This window comes from Elgaria multicarinata, chromosome 23 (genome assembly GCF_023053635.1).
Source record: "Elgaria multicarinata webbii isolate HBS135686 ecotype San Diego chromosome 23, rElgMul1.1.pri, whole genome shotgun sequence".
NCBI lineage: Eukaryota > Metazoa > Chordata > Lepidosauria > Squamata > Anguidae > Elgaria > Elgaria multicarinata.
The window spans coordinates 11,484,465-11,503,197 of NC_086193.1; the positions used below are offsets into that span (position 1 = coordinate 11,484,465).

An 18,733-nucleotide genomic window follows, 5' to 3' on the forward strand; every position below is an offset into this window, starting at 1 on the left:
ATTAAGGGGCTCAAGTGACAGGAAGCCAGATTCCAGCTGGACATCAGGAAAAACGCCCTGACTGTTAGAGCAGTATGACAATGGAACCAGTGACCTAGGGAGGTTGTGGGCTCTCCCACACTAGAAGCCTTCAAGAGGCAGCTGGACAAGCATCTGTCAGGTACGCTGCAGGGTGGATTCCTGCATTGAGCAGGGGGTTGGACTCGATGGCCTTGTAGGCCCCTTCCAACTCTACGATTCTATGATTCCATACGTATATAAAGGCTAAATATGTCCTAAAATGCATTTTGAAACTGGGGATCAAAACGGAGAGTGGCATTCAGTCTTGATGTTTTGACGAAACAATATCATTTTCACCGGCCGTCCAAAATTCCACAAAGAGGCTAGTCCTCTTTACCAAGCAACAGCTGGAATCGCAAACCGGCAGCTCTCTTTCCACAGGTTGGCCAGCAGGGGGCAGCACCACTTCACTCTGAAATGGGAGCCACCCATATTTCCCATGAAGCCAGAGTGTCGAAGAGTGTGTGTGTGTGTGTGTGTGTGTGTTTGTGCTTGTAGGAAGACTTGTTCCATTCCTAGGCTCAAGTTTGAACTGGCTGCCAAGTTCTCTTTGAAATGTGAATCCTCAGGTTTTGCGCATGTGCAATTTTGAGGTGCATCTTGGGAGCCGTAGTTCGGAATTGCGGCGTGCGGCATGCCGACATGTGCCACCATGTCACATGACCCCTTTCTGATTGGTTGTGTTCATGTGGCCTGCCAGCTCTTGCTGCCTGGCTTCAGTCCTTGGCCTGTGCCTCCTGGCTTCCTCCTTTGCCTCTTGCTGTCTGGTTTCAGCCCTCAGATCTTGCTGGCTTTATCCCTTGGCCTGTGCCTCCTGGCTTCCTCCTTTGGCTGTTGCTTCCTGGTTTCAACCCTCAGATCTTGCTGGCTTTATCCCTTGGCCTGTGCCTCCTGGCTTCCTCCTTTGGCTCTTGCTGTCTGGTTTCAGCCCTCAGATCTTGCTGGCTTTATCCCTTGGCCTGTGCCTCCTGGCTTCCTCCTTTGGCTCTTGCTTCCTGGTTTCAACCCTCAGATCTTGCTGGCTTTATCCCTTGGCCTGTGCCTCCTGGCTTCCTCCTTTGCCTCTTGCTGTCTGGTTTCAACCCTCAGATCTTGCTGGCTTTATCCCTTGGCCTGTGCCTCCTGGCTTCCTCCTTTGGCTCTTGCTTCCTGGGGCGTTGCTAGACGTACCGGGTGTTCCGTCGTTGAGGAGCGGTGAAAGCGGCTTTTCCCGTTCAGCCGTGACGCCTCATGATCCACACCTGCCTTCGATTTATGGCGGAAGTTTGCGCCGGTTGTGCTGCTGCCGCTGCGAGCACGGTTGCGCAGCCACACCGGCCTGATTGCCGCGGCTTTTTTTTTCGCTCGCTGCACGGTTTGCGCACGTCCGAAAGACCGCAAACTTGCGCAGCCGTCAGCGATGCCGCCGCCGGCCCTGGCGGCGGCAGCGGCGGCAGTGCCAGTGCCAGCTGAAGTGCTGCTGGTGCTGTTGAGGGTCAACATTGATGCGCTCACTTCCTGATGGGGGTCGTGGCGGGTGTCATATGACCCGAGGTCAATCGTCTGCATGGCCACTCTGTGCCTACATCTCCCATCATGCCTCTGAGGTGTCGGCGGCGATGACCGCCTCTGTGCCCTGTGCCCCATCCCAAGGAGCCAACCCACATCTGGCAGAAACAGCTGCGCCAGCGGAAGCGCATTGTCCGGATGCAGCATATCAGGGCAGCAGAGGTGGCTGTGTGTGCGCGTCTGTGCGGGAAACGATAGCCAAGAGAGGGCAACTATGCTCCCTGACGAGGACCGTGACGATCTTTGCGCGGCCATAGCCATGCTGATCTTGCTTCTGTCGGAGTATCAGCGCCTCCGTGCACAGGTGGCTGCCAGGCGGCAGCAGTTGCGGGAACAACTGGGGAGGTGGCTACTCCGCCGCAGCAAGCTGCGGGCCGCCCTCTGCCGAACGAGGCTAGCCATGCTGGCCGCGTATGGCGACTACGTCCGCGAGACACGCCGCCGCTTCTGGGTCCGGCCGAGGAGCAAGGACTGGTGGGAGAACTTTGTCCTGAAGGAGTGGGACGATGAGCAATGGCTGAGCCATTTCCGCATGAGCAGGGGCACCTTTTTTGAAATCGTGGAGGAGTTGCGGCCGCATCTGGACAGGAGGTTGACTGTCATGCGTAGACCTATCCCAGTGGAGAAACGCCTAGCCATCACCCTATGGAGGCTGGCTACCCCTTGCGTCTACAGGACCACAGCAGAGCAGTTCGGGGTAGGCTGCTCTACGGCGGCACAAATAGTCCTGGAGGTGTGCTTTGCCATGGAAGTGACCCTCCTATCTCGTACAGTCAAGATTGGGAACGTGGCAGAGGTGAGTGGGGGATGGGGGATGGGGTGGGGGAATGCGCTGGGAACAGGCACTCACTTTTGTGGAGGTCCGCAACTTCGGAACAATGGCGCTGTCACTAATATGCCCTTTGTGTTTTCTGCCCCACAGATCATGCATGGTTTTGGGGAGCTGGGGTTCCCTCATTGTGTGGGCGCGGTGGATGGCAGCCATATTCCTCTCCAATCTCCGATACACCAAGCCTCAGAATACATAAACAGGAAGGATGAGTACTCCATGATTCTGCAGGGGACCTGCGACCACAAGGGGCGGTTCATCAATGTGGAAATAGGATGGAGCGGCAAGAACCATGATGCCTATGTCTTTGCCAACTCAGGCCTCTGTGAGACGATGGATGCAGGTGTCTTCGTGCCTACCCATCCAACAATCAGATTGCACGGCCAGCAGATTCCACCCCTCATTATTGCGGATGGCGCGTACCCTTTGCGTGAGTGGTTGATGAAACCCTATGGTGGGGCACTCACTCCACAGCAAGCCCACTTCAACCGCTGTCTTAGGCGAGCACGCCTTGTGGTGGAGCAGGCGTTCGGCCGCCTCAAGGGGAGGTGGCGGAGCATAGGCGTGCGCCTGGAGCTGGCCGAAGAAAACATCCCTTCGGTCATCAGTGCTTGCGTCATCCTGCACAACATCTGCGAAACCAAGGGGCACGCCATGCTCGTGGAGGCGGCGGAGCACAATTCTGTTGAGCTGGCTACTCTGGGCGAGCCCTACGTCAATGAGGCCAATCGCCACACCCGGGAAGGGCACAAGGTGCGGGATGCTGTCAGAGAGTTCCTGTGGGCTAACCGCCGCTGACAGCCTGCCTCATAAAATTGGACTGTGCTTCTTCCCCTGTGCAGTCCTTCCAGTCCTTTACCCCAGAGTAACAGCCGTATGCCCACTTGTGTGCAATCAACTCTAGGCTATGTACGCCCACATGTATGCAATAATATATATGCTATGTACGCCCACATGTATGCAATAATATATATGCTATGTACGCCCACATGCATGTTATTTACTGTTTACTCTGTACAGCACCATCTACAGTGATGGTGCTATATAAATTAGTAATAATAATAAACTCCAGTCAAACTGCGCAACGTGAAATCATCCTAAATGTAGCCCGAAGGGCAAACCGTGCTTATCACCATCGTCCGCTTATTTGCGGACGTCCGCAATCTCGGAAAACGTCAACAGGGGGAGCGTATGTCTCCGAAGGGCAAACCGTGCTTATTGGCATCGGCCGCTTCTTTGCGCATGTACGCAGTTCCGAAAAACGTCAACAGGGGGCGCGTACGTCAGGCCTACCCCGGTCAAGATGGAGCCTCGGAGGGTCGCCTACTGGCAGGAGCCCGAGATGGAGATGCTCCTTGAGCTCCTCCTGCAGTCTGGAAGGTCGGAGCGCCTCATGAGGAGCTCCAGCCTCCAGACTATTGATATTTTCAGGAGGGCTGCAAGGAGCCTCTCCATCGCGGGCTACTCCCGCACTGCTGAGCAGTGCAGGAGCAAGTTTAAAGGCCTAAAGGCGGCCTTCTTTGAGGCTCTGGAGTGCTACCGGGGTAGCCCTCCTAGGAGAGCCCAGCCCCCCTTCTACACCCTCCTGCACGAGTTGTGGGATCGGGCTGGGCGACCCTCGTGGGAGGAGCGCCGGCCAACAAGTAAGTACCCTTTGTATCACTGTGCCCCATCCCCCAACACTGCAGCCATGCTGAAGCTGCCCTGCACCACCTGCTATAATCATTGCCTGCCCCTCTGTGTGGTGGTTGCACTCAGCCTCATGCCAGTGCCTTGGCCAACTTGTCATTTCTCCATCCCAGCCCATGTATAATGCATGTTGGCAGCCAGGTGCAAAGCCCATCCCCCATCCTGGTTCCATGTAGGCAGTGGCCCCTAGAACTGCTTACCATGCCCATGTAATGTGGGTTCCAATGTGGCATCTCATTGCGCAATGAATGTCCTGGCCCACTAACTGATGCATACCTGCCTATTACCTTCACAGGGCTTCAACGTGCCCGCCTCCGGGCTGTGTGCCAGGAGGAGCCTGTTGCAGCTGAGGAGGAGCAGCACCCAGCAGAGGAGGGCAGTGGGGAGGGAGGCCCCCCTCCTGAGGCGGCCCCCCCAGAGCAACCTCCCTGCAGCCCACCCACCGCACCACCTGGTAAGTCCACAGCCCTACCACAAGCAGGGGTTGGTGCTGGTTCCACGCACCTTCTGTTTGGGGGCTTGGGGAAGAGGCTGCATTCATTGGAGAGGGAGTGGTGCACATCAGTCTAGTGGCATCCAAATGAACACGTATGTGGCCTCCTCCCTGCCAGGTTGTGCACCATTCCACCTGCCCACCCACTCCCTCACTACAGTTCTGGTTGTGCACTCCCCACTCCCATCCCTCACCTCCTCAACACCCCTTCTTTTCTGTGACAGGTGATGGAGCTGCTGTGGCTGTGACTCCAGACCTCGTGCGGTCGTTCAGCCGCTTAGAGGGGGCGGTGCGCAGAACAAGTAAGTAGTGACTCTAGTGTTTGGTGTGCTCATGGGGGGGTGCTGCAGCATACATCACTAATACCATCTTTCCTTTCGCAGTGCGCTCCTTGGAACGGAGGGTCACCCGCCTGGAGCGGGACGTCCGGGCCATAAAGACATCCTGCAGGCAGGATGCTCACGACCAGCAAGGCCCCTGACTGTGGCGTTTTTATTTTTTTATTACTGTTTTAGAAAGTAATGGTTTTCATAAAAATAAAGCTTTTCTTTGTTGTTGTTATAAAATAGTACAAATTTTCTAATGTTTATAAAAAAAAATAAATCTAATATATTTTGCTTAAAGGTGTGTGTGCGCTTCTATGCAGTGCTTGGCCAGGGTCCCTGGCAGGAGTAGGAGGAATGGTGAGCCACCCCACCCCACCCCACTCCACCCCACACTCAATACTACCTTCCCCCCTTCATGGGGAGTAGGGCTGGCGCTCCTTGGGATTACGCTTCGGCCACTCCCTGCGCTGCTGCTTGGCAGGTGGGCTGTGTGGTTCCCCACGCACTGCAGGGGGAGGTGCTGCAGGCTCCAGGTGCCTGCTCCTGGCCTTTCCATTCCCCCCCACCGCTGCTGGGGCTGCCTTGGCCCTGGTCTCAGGCCCCACAGCCGGTGGGGCTGCCTTACCCTTGCCGTGAGTCCCCCCAGCCGGTGGGGCTGCCTTGGCCCTGGTCTCAGGCCCCACAGCCGGTGGGGCTGCCTTGGCCCTGGTCTGAGCCCCCCCAGCCGGTGGGGCTGCCTTGGCCCTGGTCTGAGCCCCCCCAGCCGGTGGGGCTGCCTTGGCCCTGGTCTCAGGCCCCCCAGCTGGTGGGGCTGCCTTACCCTTGCCGTGAGGCCCCCCAGCCGGTGGGGCTGCCTTGGCCCTGGTCTCAGGCCCCACAGCCGGTGGGGCTGCCTTGGCCCTGGTCTGAGCCCCCCCAGCCGGTGGGGCTGCCTTGGCCCTGGTCTCAGGCCCCCCAGCCGGTGGGGCTGCCTTGCCTTTTGCCCTGCCTTTCCCCCCCTGGGATGGGGCACAAAGAGGTTGCTCCTGGGGTGGGGATGGGGTGTCCTCCCTCTGGGGTGGGGATGGGGTGTCCTCCCTCTGGGGTGGGGATGGGGTGTCCTCCCTCTGGGGTGGGGATGGGGTGTCCTCCCTCTGGGGTGGGGATGGGGTCTCCTCTCTCTGGGGTGGGGATGGGGTCTCCTCTCTCTGGGGTGGGGATGGGGTCTCCTCCCTCTGGGGTGGGGGTTCGGGAGCCTCCTCCCAGAGTGGGCCAGGGAGTAAGTGTTCCGCTGGGTCCCTGCCTCTCACTCCACCAGTTTGTGGGCCAGTAAGAGGCAGTGCCCTCACAGGGCGATCCCTATGCCTAGGGGGGCCAGTCCTCAGACCACGCATGCCACCGACCAGCTCCTCCAGACAGGTGGCTACCCTATCCACACAGCGCACCATTGCTGCCGCATTTTCAGCATCTACTTGGAGTTGCTGCCTTGCGATGTCCAGATATTCGCTGAAGTTGTCAGAGTCACGCTCAAGGATTTGGAGGATGCGGGCGTTGTCTGCTGCTGCCTGGCGCATGATCTCCAGAGCAGCATCTCCTCCTCTCCTCTGGGAGCGACGGTTGCGAATCTCTGCAAGGCGAGAGGCAGGTGACAGGGTGGCCCTGGGGTTTGCCACCCCTGGATCTGTGTGGAGAAGGTTGGCTATTCAGACACATGCGGCAGCACTGAACAGGGGAGGTGAGGATCAGGTGGAGTGTGCAGTGCCATACAGATACACCACCACCTTGGGCAAGCACACTGCTGCACATCTAGCCGCCCAATTGCACAAGAGGGCACAGCAGGTGAAGTGCCCCTTCCTGCCTGGCAGCGAAAGGGTGTGGTTGTGCGCCTAGAACTGCCCTTAGCAACTAAGCAGCTGGCAGTGGTGCTGGTGGGTGGCTAACTCACAACATTGCATTCCAGCCCCAGACTTCTGCTGTTCTGTTATCTGTGAGAGCCGTTCCCATGGCTGAGGAATGCTGACTCCCACTCCCACTCCCACAGCATCGACCTTGGTGCATCTGGGGAATTGCAGGCTCCTTCCCAAGATCTTCCCCCACTGCTCCCCTCCTGTTGGTGTGATGGACTGAAGGCAGTTCAATCACACCCACCCACCACACTAACTGCACCTTCCCCCATTCAGGGCATTCAGCACAGGGCACCTGCCAGGGTGCCGTGTAGATCCTTGCCTACCTACATCTGGCCACACACCTGTGTGTTAGTGCTGCCATGTCCCCAGCATGTCTGAGTGGTTGCAGGAGCACACATGCACACCTGAGGAGTGCAGAGTACTCACCAGGAGCACGTCCTCTATCTGGGCTGTCCCTGGAGCCACCTTCAGTGGGTTGTGGGGGGCCTGTCAAGGCAAAGTCAGGCCTATGTCACACTCATACCTCACCATTTGCCAGTCCACCCTCTACCAAGGATCAATGCCCATGGTTGTGGGGATGCTGTATGGTGGGCACATACTCACAGTTCAGTCCAGTCTGCCTGCTGGTGCCTTCACCTGCTTCGCTGTCAGAGTCTGCAGCTACATTACCGGATTCTTCATCATCTGGTGGCATGTAGGAGAAAGCATTGGAGGTAGGGGGAAGGGCAGCTTCCCCTCCCCAGAGATGCAGGGGCCTCAAATGCAGCCCTTCCAGGCCCCCCTCCTCCAGGCATTTTGCGTGGAGAAGAGAGGATTCCCACTGGCATGGGATGCTGTGCTGGTGCCCCCACCTCCCGCCCCCTACCAGCAAGCCTTTGGGGTGGCTCTGCAGTCCCATTGCCGAAGTTGGTGGGGAGGTGTAGGGGTGGGCTTGGGGAGGCAGACGGGCACACTCACCAGCTGATGTGTCTTCGTCCACATCCCTGCTGAGTGAGGTGGTTTCGCTGGCGTCCTCACACATGTCCTGGGAGCCCACAGGAAGAGAGGGTGGTGGCTGAGTGGCTCGGGAAGTTACACGTGTGGACTGTGTCCGAGTAATTGTCAGACTGCCTGCCACGCGTTTGGGGCGCGTCGTGGTATCCCCACGGAGAATGGAATGTAATTTCTCATAGTAGGGGCACGTGGTGGCATTGTTGCCTGACCTCTCATTATGGTTCCTTACACGCCGGTACTCTGACCGCAAGCTCTTGGTTTTAGTGCGACACTCTTTGGCGGTTCGGTTATGGCCTCTCCTGGCCATCTCCCGTGCCACTTCTTCAAACACATTAAAGTTGCGGTGGCTAGCCCTCAGCTGCTGCTGAATCCTTTCTTCTCCCCAAATGTCCAGCACATCTAGGATCTCTTGGTGTCTCCATGTCACGCCCCGCCCTTTTGGCCCCATGCCTGATACCTATTCAGGGGCTAAGCAGAGAGAACGGGGCTCGTTACTTTCCGCATCGGAAGGGCAGGGGAGTGTAGTGAACCATTTTAAAGGGGCTTCCCTCACCTGCTGCCGGGTGGCCGCTGGAAGATGACCGCCCACCCTCGCTTGCTGCCCTCTGGCAGCCGGTTCCCTCCAGCTGGCTGCCCACCCACACCCACAGTAGCTCACCAGCCACTTTTCCGGTCCTCCGGTCCTGCGCGAAATGTAGTTATGGGAATAAAATAGCCGCTCCGCCGCGCTGCCCCAGCTGGCGGACTGCGCGCAAATGGTGGAGGCGGCTTGACCGAAGCCGCTGGCCACTCCCCTAAGCACGCCTTTTCCTGACCCTACATCTGCATGGGCACTCTGCATGGCCACTCTGTGCCTACATCTCCCATCATGCCTCTGAGGTGTCGGCGGCGATGACCGCCTCTGTGCCCTGTGCCCCATCCCAAGGAGCCAACCCACATCTGGCCGTAGCCATGGCAGCAGCCCACAAACAGCTCTGCCCTCTGCCAGCCTGGTACCCACACTAACAGGCAGCGTACAGCACCGCCATTATGCGGCCACGGTAGCTGCCCACCGCAAGGAGTCACCAGCCACTTTTGCGGTCCTCCGTTCCTGCGCAAACTGTCACTGGGGAAATAAAAAAAAAAAGCCGCTCCGCCGCGCTGCCCCAGCTGGCGGACTGCGCGCAAATGGCGGAGGCGGCTTGACCGAAGCCGCTGACCACTCCCCCTTAGCACGCCTTTTCCTGACCAATGCCGACCGCAGTGACCTCACATCCTCCCACACGTACTCCGAATTACCGCGGGACAGCAGGAAAAGGCGCACTACAACTCACTTTTTTAAAGTCGGGAGAAAGAGGCTTCACCGCGGGATAACGGCGGATCCTCGTGAACGTCATCTGGAAGCCTCGACGTGGCTGCGGAAGGTAACGCGCGCTAGAGCCTCGTCTAGTAACGCCCCTGGTTTCAACCCTCAGATCTTGCTGGCTTTATCCCTTGGCCTGTGCCTCCTGGCTTCCTCCTTTGGCTCTTGCTTCCTGGTTTCAACCCTCAGATCTTGCTGGCTTTATCCCTTGGCCTGTGCCTCCTGGCTTCCTCCTTTGGCTCTTGCTTCCTGGTTTCAACCCTCAGATCTTGCTGGCTTTATCCCTTGGCTTGTGCCTCCTGGCTTCCTCCTTTGGCTCTTGCTGTCTGGTTTCAACCCTTAGATCTTGCTGGCTTTGATGTGGGTTCTGTATCATCTGAAGGCCCTGATCATGTCCTATAGACACTTGGTAACCAATCAGGCTACCTGAATGCACAGCTGGCCATATATGGAGCAAAGTAACTGCTGTAAGGCGAACGTAGCAGCAGCCCGGAGAGGCTCTGTCAGCTATACGCATGCATCCTGTACCTTGATGTATAAATATCTCTATACCACATCCTCCCAAGTTAGTTGGAGCTGGGTGTAACATGCTGATGCTCTTGCGTGTATGACCTGTCTCTGTATCGATGCAATAAACAACTCTTAAGAATACCTGGTTCTGTCTCACTTGGAGATAAGTCCGGTTGGACAACCTAACCCATCATCCACATCAATTGGCGAGCCAGCCAGGAGCAGAAAGTCCGACTGGTCGCGCGAGGCCGGCTCGCCCCGCTGCGGCCCAGTGGGCGCCCGGTAGATATTTCTACAAGTCACAGCCGTCGGCGGGACGTGTCTTCCTCCGCTTCCATCAAAGGACGAGGCTCCTGACAGGTGAGACGAACCTTTTATTCTTAAAAATCTTAGAGGGCCCTTAGAAATTTAGGAATTTTTAAGTCATCCGGCGTGGTGACACATTTACCCGGCGTGGTAATAAATCTATTCGGCGAAGTAGAAATTAATTAAGAGTGACCCATAGTCACCCGGCGTGGTGACTTGATTATCTGGCGTGGTAATCCCCAATTAAACTTGTCGTGACAAAGGACAAGAGGAGAAAATTTCTTCAAAATGGGTCAAGGTCAGAGTATTCCGAGTGGGAGTCCACTCAGTGTTATGTGTGAACAGTAGGAAAAAGGGAAACTGCCTGGCATGGCAGGATTGTCAAAGAAACGTATGCTTATATTGTGGGTTAATAAGTGGCCATTGCTGAGTCATTCATGGCCAGAAATTGGTTCTTTCAATCAGGGAGTTTTAAGATCATTGAGACATGTCTTAGAAGAATCTCGCCCTGGCCAAATGGACTACTGGTATCTGTGGGCAGATGTTGCCTATAAAAGAGCAGAACGTATTAAAAATCCTGGCCCTAGTGTTCCGCCAACAGCTTATCAGTGTGCATTGGGTGAGTCCGCTAAAGAGGCGCCGAATACTCAAAATGGCACCTCCAGTGTTGCAACCGTGGTACCACTCCCTTCACTTCCGGAGCCTGAATATGTTACCATGCAGACTCCATTAATGCCAGTGCCCCAGTCTTTAGTAGTACGCCCTATACAGCCGGCTACTGCCAACAATGCGGAAATACCAGCACAAATTAATCATCTGACCACTGGACTTATGTGCCATTTAAGACAAAAGACCTAGTTCTGTGGGCCCAAAACACCCAGACTTGTATGAAGATCCAGACAGAGCGGTGAGCCAATTTAAACTGATTATTGATATGTATAAGCCAACCCCAAGCGATCTGGCTCATCCCCTAAGTTCGGTTTTAAAACCTACCCAATATCAGGATTTTTGCCGAAGACTCACCGCTAATTTGACAGCCACCCCTCTAGCAGATGGAGCTGGCGGGTTTAGCTAGCAAGGAAAGGGTGGAGGCTAGCAAGTGTTTTAACAAATAATAAATCCATGAACTTCTTCTGCCTCCCTTTCCGCCTTGCAACTTTCTGTCCACGGGCCCTTGTCTAACCGAGAGCACCAGGCCGTGCGCCATAGTGGTTAAAGCATCCGACCAAGAGATGTTAAGAGAACTGCGTTCCAATCCCTCCGGGGTCATCTTGAGCCAGTCATTCATTCCCAACCTGACCTACCTCCCAGGGTTGTTGTGAGGATCGAACGTGTTCAGGGAACCACACACATTGGTAGGGAAGGTGCGATAATAATCAAACAGCCGATACATTCGGTTCGCGGTGCAAACGCTTCCCTGAGGCCTGTGTTTGCGCGGCTGCGTTTTCCCTCCGCGAATACGTCTCATTCTGAAGTGAAGTCAAGAGAATACAAAGCATTTACCAGCTGGATTTGTTGTCTAATTAAAGAGGGCTTTTGTGCAGAACGAAGGTAGGCGAGTCAGTTGGAAAGGGAGATGTGGAAATGCGTGTGGGTGTGGGTGTGTCCATACTCTAGCCCAGACTCAGTGGTTGGGTGTGGGTTGTTGTTGAACCGTGGGTTGTTGCGCTGTCTGAATGCAGTGCAGTTTCAGCGGGGTGGCTCATTAACCCCCTTGAGCAGCCCAGCAATGAACCACGGGTTCTCAAGGTGGAGAAAATTAAGCCATGCTGCAGAAAACGCCCTGGGTTCAGACAACGCACCAACTCATGTTTCAACAAACAACCCACGGAGTGTGGGTCGGCGTGTTGTGCGGACCCATAGCCAGGGTACGGGTGTACCTAGGTCAGGCTTGCTCAACCTTGTGCCCTCCAGATGCTAGCTGGGGGTTGATTGATTGATTGATTGATTACATTTATACCGCCCCCATAGCCGAAGCTCTCTGGGCGGTTTACAAAAGTTAAAAACAGTGAACATTAAAAAGCATACAAAATTTTAAACCATCAGAAACATAAACAGTATAAAAACAACGGTATCCATTTAAAAACAACAGTCCTGGGGTCCGTTAAAAAACAAACTTAGTTAAATGCTGTTAAATGCTTTTTATACTGCATTTTGTAATTGTGCTTTTAACCTGTTGGTTGTTTTATTGTGGTTTTAATTTTTGTGAACCGCCCAGAGAGCTTCGGCTATTGGGCGGTATAGAAATGTAATAAATAAATAAATAAATAAATAAAATGCCTGGGAGAAGAGAAAAGTCTTGACCTGGTGCCTGAAAGATAACAACGTTGGCACCAGGAGAGCCTTGTCAGGGAGATCATTCCACAGTCAGGGGGCCACCACCGAAAAGGCCCTCTCCCTTGCGATGATGGGAGTTAGAGTTTCATTGTAGCCTCTCAGTTTTAGTCGCCTCGTTGTTCAGAAAGAAAATCTGACCGCACCGACACTTTCTCGGATAACTAAATTGATTAAAGCTGACTCGCACCCAGGTGCTTCAATGACAGGATGGAGAACTCAGCCGCAACAGACGTTTGACATGTCTGAGAAACGCTTTCGAAAATTCAGACTCTTTTTAAAAAATAAATAAATGCAGACTTTGAGAAACGAAACATGTCCTTGTGGTTTACACAGGAAGCCGTTGATCAAGTTGGCTAGGTGGTTTTGAAGAATTATTATTATTGTTGTTGTTGTTATTAGTAGTATTATTTTAAAAAGAGAGGTAAACTTGAAACTGGTGCCAGGAGGAGGTTTTATGGTGCAATCTCATGCATGTTGACACAGGGGGGGGAAAAGAGCCAGTGTGGTGTAGTGGTTAGAGCATTGGTCTCAGGAGAGCTGGGTTCGAGTCCCCGTTCAGCCGAGGAAACCCACTGGGTGACTTTGGGCCAGTCACAGACTCTCAGGCCAACCTACCTCACAGGGTTGTTGTTGTGAGGATAACATGGAGAGGAGGAGGTTTAGGTATGCCGCCTTGGGTTTCTTAAGGTGGAAAAAAGGTGGGATATAAATGCAACAATAAATAAATAAGTCCTACAACCCTCCAGAGAGAATTTTCAGGCATAGCAGGAAGTAGGCTTAGGGTGACCCTATGGAAAGGAGGACCGGGCTCCTATATCTTCAAGGGTTGTATAGAAAAGGGAGTTTCATGACATGTCATTTGTACGCCTGCAGCACCTGGTGAAATCCCCTCTTCGTCACAACAGTTAAAGCTGCAGAAGCCCTGCCCTCTTTTAAATCTGGTCACTCTAGTATAGCTCCTACACCTTTAACTGTTGTGATGAAGAGGGAATTTCACCAGGTTGTCCATATATACACAAATGTCACCTGCTGAAATTCCCTTTTCTATGCAACTGTTAAAGATACAGGAGTCCTGTCCTCCTTTTCATATGCCCTAGACTTAAGAGAATACACACAGAGACAGCAGGGGAAAGAGTAGTGGGAATCTTTAAAGGCAATATACCTTTCCTTGGGGAGCGTTGCAACTCCTGGTCTTAGGTGAAGAGGCAAAGAATACAGCGAGGCAAAGCACTCACCCATGGTGCTTTGGAAAGTCTAGTATGCCCTGTGTTGCTGGTTCAAGAGAGAGCGAGAGAGCCAGCCTCCACCCTTCCCTTCAACTTGAGGGTTTTTGTATGATCTTATCTAAAGATCGACTGGCTATGGGAACAAAAGAGGGTGATTTGGGATGATGGCTGTACTTGATGCAGCCTGGAGTTCAGCCACAGGGCTGCATTAGCAGGTGTATGACCAGGTATGACTCTTGCTATCCAGCATTCATATTCTGCTTAGTTTGTCTCTGGGGCATGCATTTGAAGAAGTCTCTCAGGAAATGGTTACTTGACCTAGGCCTTCTGTGAATGCTCTCAGTCTGTAGGTGGGGTTTTGGGTCACTTCAAAATGGAGTCAGTACTGCTCACAGAAGCTACCTTGTAACATACTGAATATAATAGTATTAATATTCTAATAATACTTTACAATGTGATGATATGGTATTTTAATGTGTGCCGCTTAGAGATGTTAATATACCCAGTGGTATAAAATTATTATTATTATTATTATTAGTAGTAGTAGTAGTAGTATTGCGTCCAGTTCTGGGCTCCACAATTCAAGAAGGACGCAGACAAGCTGGAGCGTGTTCAGAGGAGGGCAACCAGGATCTCTTAAAAGGTTGCCACTCAGAGGAGGGCCAGGATCTCTTCTCGATCCTCCCAGAGTGCAGGTCACAGAATAATGGACTCAAGTTAAAGGAAGCCAGATTCCGGCTGGACATCAGGAAAAACTTCCTGATTGTTAGAGCAGTGCAACAATGGAATCAGTTACCTAGGGAGGTTGTGGGCTCTCCCACACTAGAGGCCTTCAAGAGGCAGCTGGACAAGCATCTGTCGGGGATGCTTTAGGGTGGATTCCTTGTAGGTCCCTTCCAACTCTGCTGTTCTATGATTCTATGATTATTATTATATGATCTCGCAAAGAAGCAAAGCTCAGAGAATGGCAATAAGGGACGGGACCTTCTCTGTGGTGGCCCCCCAATTATGGAATGCTCTCCCCAACGAGGCCCGCCTCGTGCCCACATTGCTATCTTTTCAGCGTAGGTTCAAGCTTTTCTCTTTCCCCAGGCCTTTAGCAATAAGTGACGAGTTTCATCGATCCTGGGTCTGTTTTCATAGTTGTTTTTAGATATATGTTTCTGTGATGTATGTTTATGTGGTTTTTAAATTCTGTATATTGTTTTTAATTGTTTTTAATCTTGTGTAAACCGCCCGGAGAGCTTTGGCTATGGGGTGGTATAGAAATAATAATAATAATAATAATAATAATAATAATAATAATAATAGAAGAAGAAGAAGAAGAAGAAGAAGAAGAAGAAGAAGAAGAAGAAGAACCAAACACATTTCTCCACCCACGCCTAGCTCCCAGCTCACCCCAGACTATGACCGCACTGGCAATGGCCTTGTCGTCCAGTTTTTGGTGTCTGTGCCCAAGGAATTTCTATCTCTTCTCCACGTCTGTCCTGAATATTCATGTATTTGAGATGAATATTCAGCGAATGAATTTGCCGCTGCAAAGGTTTTCACCGGGGGAATCGTTCGGCGGATGACGTTCCAACCTTTCGCAACCGCATTTTGCAGGAGCATAGCTAGGACGAGCAAAGGAGGAAGCGGGTGTTCCTAGCGTACGCTGTTAAAATACATTTTAGATGTCGAAACAGAAAGTTTCCCAGGAGAGGGGAGGAAAGACAGGCGCTGTGTGTGTGTGTAGAAGGAAATGCCACCAAAGAATCTCATTCTTTGGGTTCACAAATGACATTTACAGTGTATTCCTATCCATGTCTACTCAGAAGTAAGCACTGTCAATTTAAGGCTTACTCCTAAGTAAGTAGGTGTAGGGTTATTTAGTATATTTTCCAATCGCCTCTTCTGCCACTCCGTGACTACCCGAGGCGATATACAATAATATATACTACAAACAAGAAGGATCTTGGAATTGTTGTAGATCACAAGCTGAATATGAGCCAACAGTGCGATATGGCTGCAAGAAAGGCAAATGCTATTTTGGGCTGAATTAATAGAAGTATGGCTTCCAAATCGCGTGAAGTACTGGTTCCTCTCTATTCGGCCCTGGTTAGCCTCATCTAGAGTATTGTGTCCAGTTCTGGTGTTAGCAGTAGGGTGACCATATGACCGGATTTCTACTGTAAGCCGGTAAATCCAGGAGGGGGAGGGAAATCCGGATTTTTTACAAAGAGCAGCTCTAATGGGAATTAACAAAAATGCTTATAACTGCGTCATTTTTTAAGATAAAGACATGAAACTTGGCACAATGGTAGCTCATACGAAGGGCTTTAGTCATACCAAATTTGAAACAGATCTGTTCATCCACTAATTTTTTAGGAATTTTTTTAAAAATGCACAACCAAGACGTGATCGCAGTGGCACCCTCCTTGTTCCTTAGCAACTGGTATTTAGTGCCAAACCGCATCTGACACTGAGGGTAATTAATATAGGGTCATCATGACTAATACGCATTGATAGGATTAATCCTAGGTTGATTAGCTTGAATCGAGGACTGTCCCTAGAATCTAGAAATGGCTCTAGAAAATCAACTTCCAAGAGGCTTGCGTAAGGTTATCTAGGGAGTCCTAGGCATTGGTGGAAATTTGAACTCAAGACTTTTGCATTCAGGGCGCATATACTAACAAGGCTATTTCTTTATTAACACACACACCAAATTTACTGCAATACAGGAATCCAAGGTAATGTCACTACTATCTTCTGGACCCTGTCATACTTAGTGCCAGGGTAACTAAAAGGACCCTTCACTACTATGGCACTCTGGAAACCTGAAGGCATCACATGTTAGTCTTCCATTCAAACAAAAGGGCTTTCAAGTGATTCTCTTTGAACTATCTCAGCCATCTCAGACTAGGCCTTGCTCTCTAAGATGGAGATCACTGACTCTTCGACAGACAGATACAGGGAGTCTGTGAACCACTAACTCTCTTCCCTGCCTAGCTGAATTCTTAGCCCTTGGTCTGCTCTTCTGCCTTCTTTAGGGTGACTCTATGAAAAGGAAGGACAGGGCTTCTGTAACAATTGTAGAGGGAAAGGAATTTCAGCAGGTGTCATTTGTATGCATGGAGTACCTGATGGAATTCCCTTGTCATCAAACAGTTCAGCCTGCAGGAGCTCTGCCCTCTTTTGTATCTGGTCACTCTAGTATCGCTCCTGCAGCTTTCACTGTTGAGATAAAAAGGGAAATTCCCTTTCCTCTAAAACGGTTGAAGATACAGGAGCCCTGGCCTCCTTTCCATATGGCCACCCTACCTTCTGCTATGACATCGTCTTTCATCACCATACCCCACTTTGAATATTTCCCTTGAGCCCGCCTCACAAATCCCAGGTCACCATGGGAACAGCCATAAACAGGTTGACATCATTGCAAGTGTGTGGCCTATTCCTTACCGGACTTTGGGACGGTAAGGACTGCATCTGAGAGAGATTAGGGAAACTTTCCAGAGCGGTGGCCTTTCAACATCATGGCAGGTAAGACATTTTTTCTTAGATGTGGAAGATGGAATGAGGAATAATGTCAGAAAGAATTTCTGTCTGTTGGTTTTATAAACTTTTTTAGATATAAGTGATCAGAATGGCAGTAAACCCACGTATCCGAAAAGCCAGTCTCATTTCTATCTTGATGAGAGTAAAATTTGATGTTGCTATAGTATTGATCCAGGTTAAAAAGTCAATGAAACTATGTGGATTTGCAAAAATTAAAAAAAATATTGTCTATGTATCGTTTATAGAATAGTATTTCCTTATACTGTCTTTTTTGCTAAATGTAAGCCGCTCCGAGAGCCTTTTTTGGCTGAGGAGCGGGGTATAAGTATGATAAATAAATAAATAAATAAATAAATATAGAAGGGGTTTTGAGCCGGATGAGAGATAAAATCCTCTTCCAGCCGTGCCATGATTAAATTGGCCGCACTAGGGGCAAAAGGGCTTCCCATGGCAACGCCTCGAATCTGCAGGAATTGTTTTTCATCAAATCTAAAATAGTTTTTTTCTAATATGATCTCAGTAAGTTCTAATAGGACATAGGTAGGTGGAGAAAGATTATCCCGTTTCTTGAGATACCATTCAACAGTATTGCGTGCCTCAATATGGGGGGTAGCATCGAGGGAATGGACGTCGAAAATTGCCACAATGGCATCGGGCGGAATATATTTACCCTCTATTTTATAGATGAAATCAAAGTTTTCTTTTAAATATGAAAGCATTTGTGCCACGAAGGGGTGCAAGAAATGGTCAACGTATTGGGAGAAGCAGGGCCGGTGCTCCCATTAGGCCCACCAGGCAGCCGCCCAGGGCGCAGACCTCAGAGGGGCGCCGTACTGCCCTTTAAGGGCCACCGTTTTATACCAATTAGCTGTTTTAAGAAAAAACAGAATAAGTTCAAGTTTTGTGCTTTTTATTTTTTCTACAAAACATCTGTTCTTAAAAATCAAAGTTGGCCATTTGCGGGGGGGAGTTCAATAAACGCTTCCATAAACTGATGTGTCTTCTTCCCAACAGAATCCAGAGAGGATTTCAAACTGCCCCGGATCCCTCAGGAGAGAGGAATGACCAAGGAAACACCTCTGCCAAGCCCACGTCGTGATGAGTGGAGCCGTAAAACCACTCAGTTTCAAGCGAAGCCATGGCCAACGTACCAGCCGACAAAAGTGCCCTCCAGACTGCCCAAGTTGGTGGAGGCCTCCTTGCCGAGGCCGGAAAGAAAGAACAATTTCTTCCTTCGCGGAGTGCCAGTAGAGGAGCCTGTGCCGCCGCCAACAACGGTACAGAAGCCGGTGCCGCCTCGTGTGCGGACCCCAGATATTACCAGCTTGTGGGTCAACCCACAATACACGACTACCCTGGAGCCGGTGACACCCCCAACACAGAGCCGAGGAGCAACTTCGCCAAAGAAGCCACGCCGGGCATCTCTCCAAAAGTCAAAGGCGACCTGCGTCGGAAAGGCCGCTCCGGCAAAAGCGAGAGAGACGCCTTGGCAAAAGACCGATGGACCCAACCCACCACCTTCGACTTCGTCCAGGCCAACGCGGCTTTACTATCCAAAGCCGCCGCACAGGTCAGTGACGAGACTACGACATTTGTAAGGATTCGCCAGGATTCCTATTGATAAATCAGGGTTAGGGGGAAGGGGTTGTTGCAA

At 51.7% G+C, this 18,733-nt stretch overlaps 2 protein-coding genes across 2 annotated transcripts in view; one reads left to right on the plus strand and one right to left on the minus strand.

Annotated features, from left to right (window-relative positions):
* The window catches only part of LOC134413032 (uncharacterized), a 192,776-nt gene that overhangs the window by 118,359 nt on the left and 55,684 nt on the right, over positions 1-18,733 (minus strand). The window lies entirely within an intron of this gene.
* LOC134413155 (uncharacterized) lies at positions 1,453-4,867 on the plus strand. Its single transcript, XM_063147284.1, has 4 exons — positions 1,453-2,404; positions 2,531-3,190; positions 4,422-4,580; positions 4,844-4,867. Exons 1-4 carry the CDS (start codon positions 1,823-1,825, stop codon positions 4,865-4,867), a joined length of 1,425 nt encoding a protein of 474 aa, XP_063003354.1. The 5' UTR covers positions 1,453-1,822.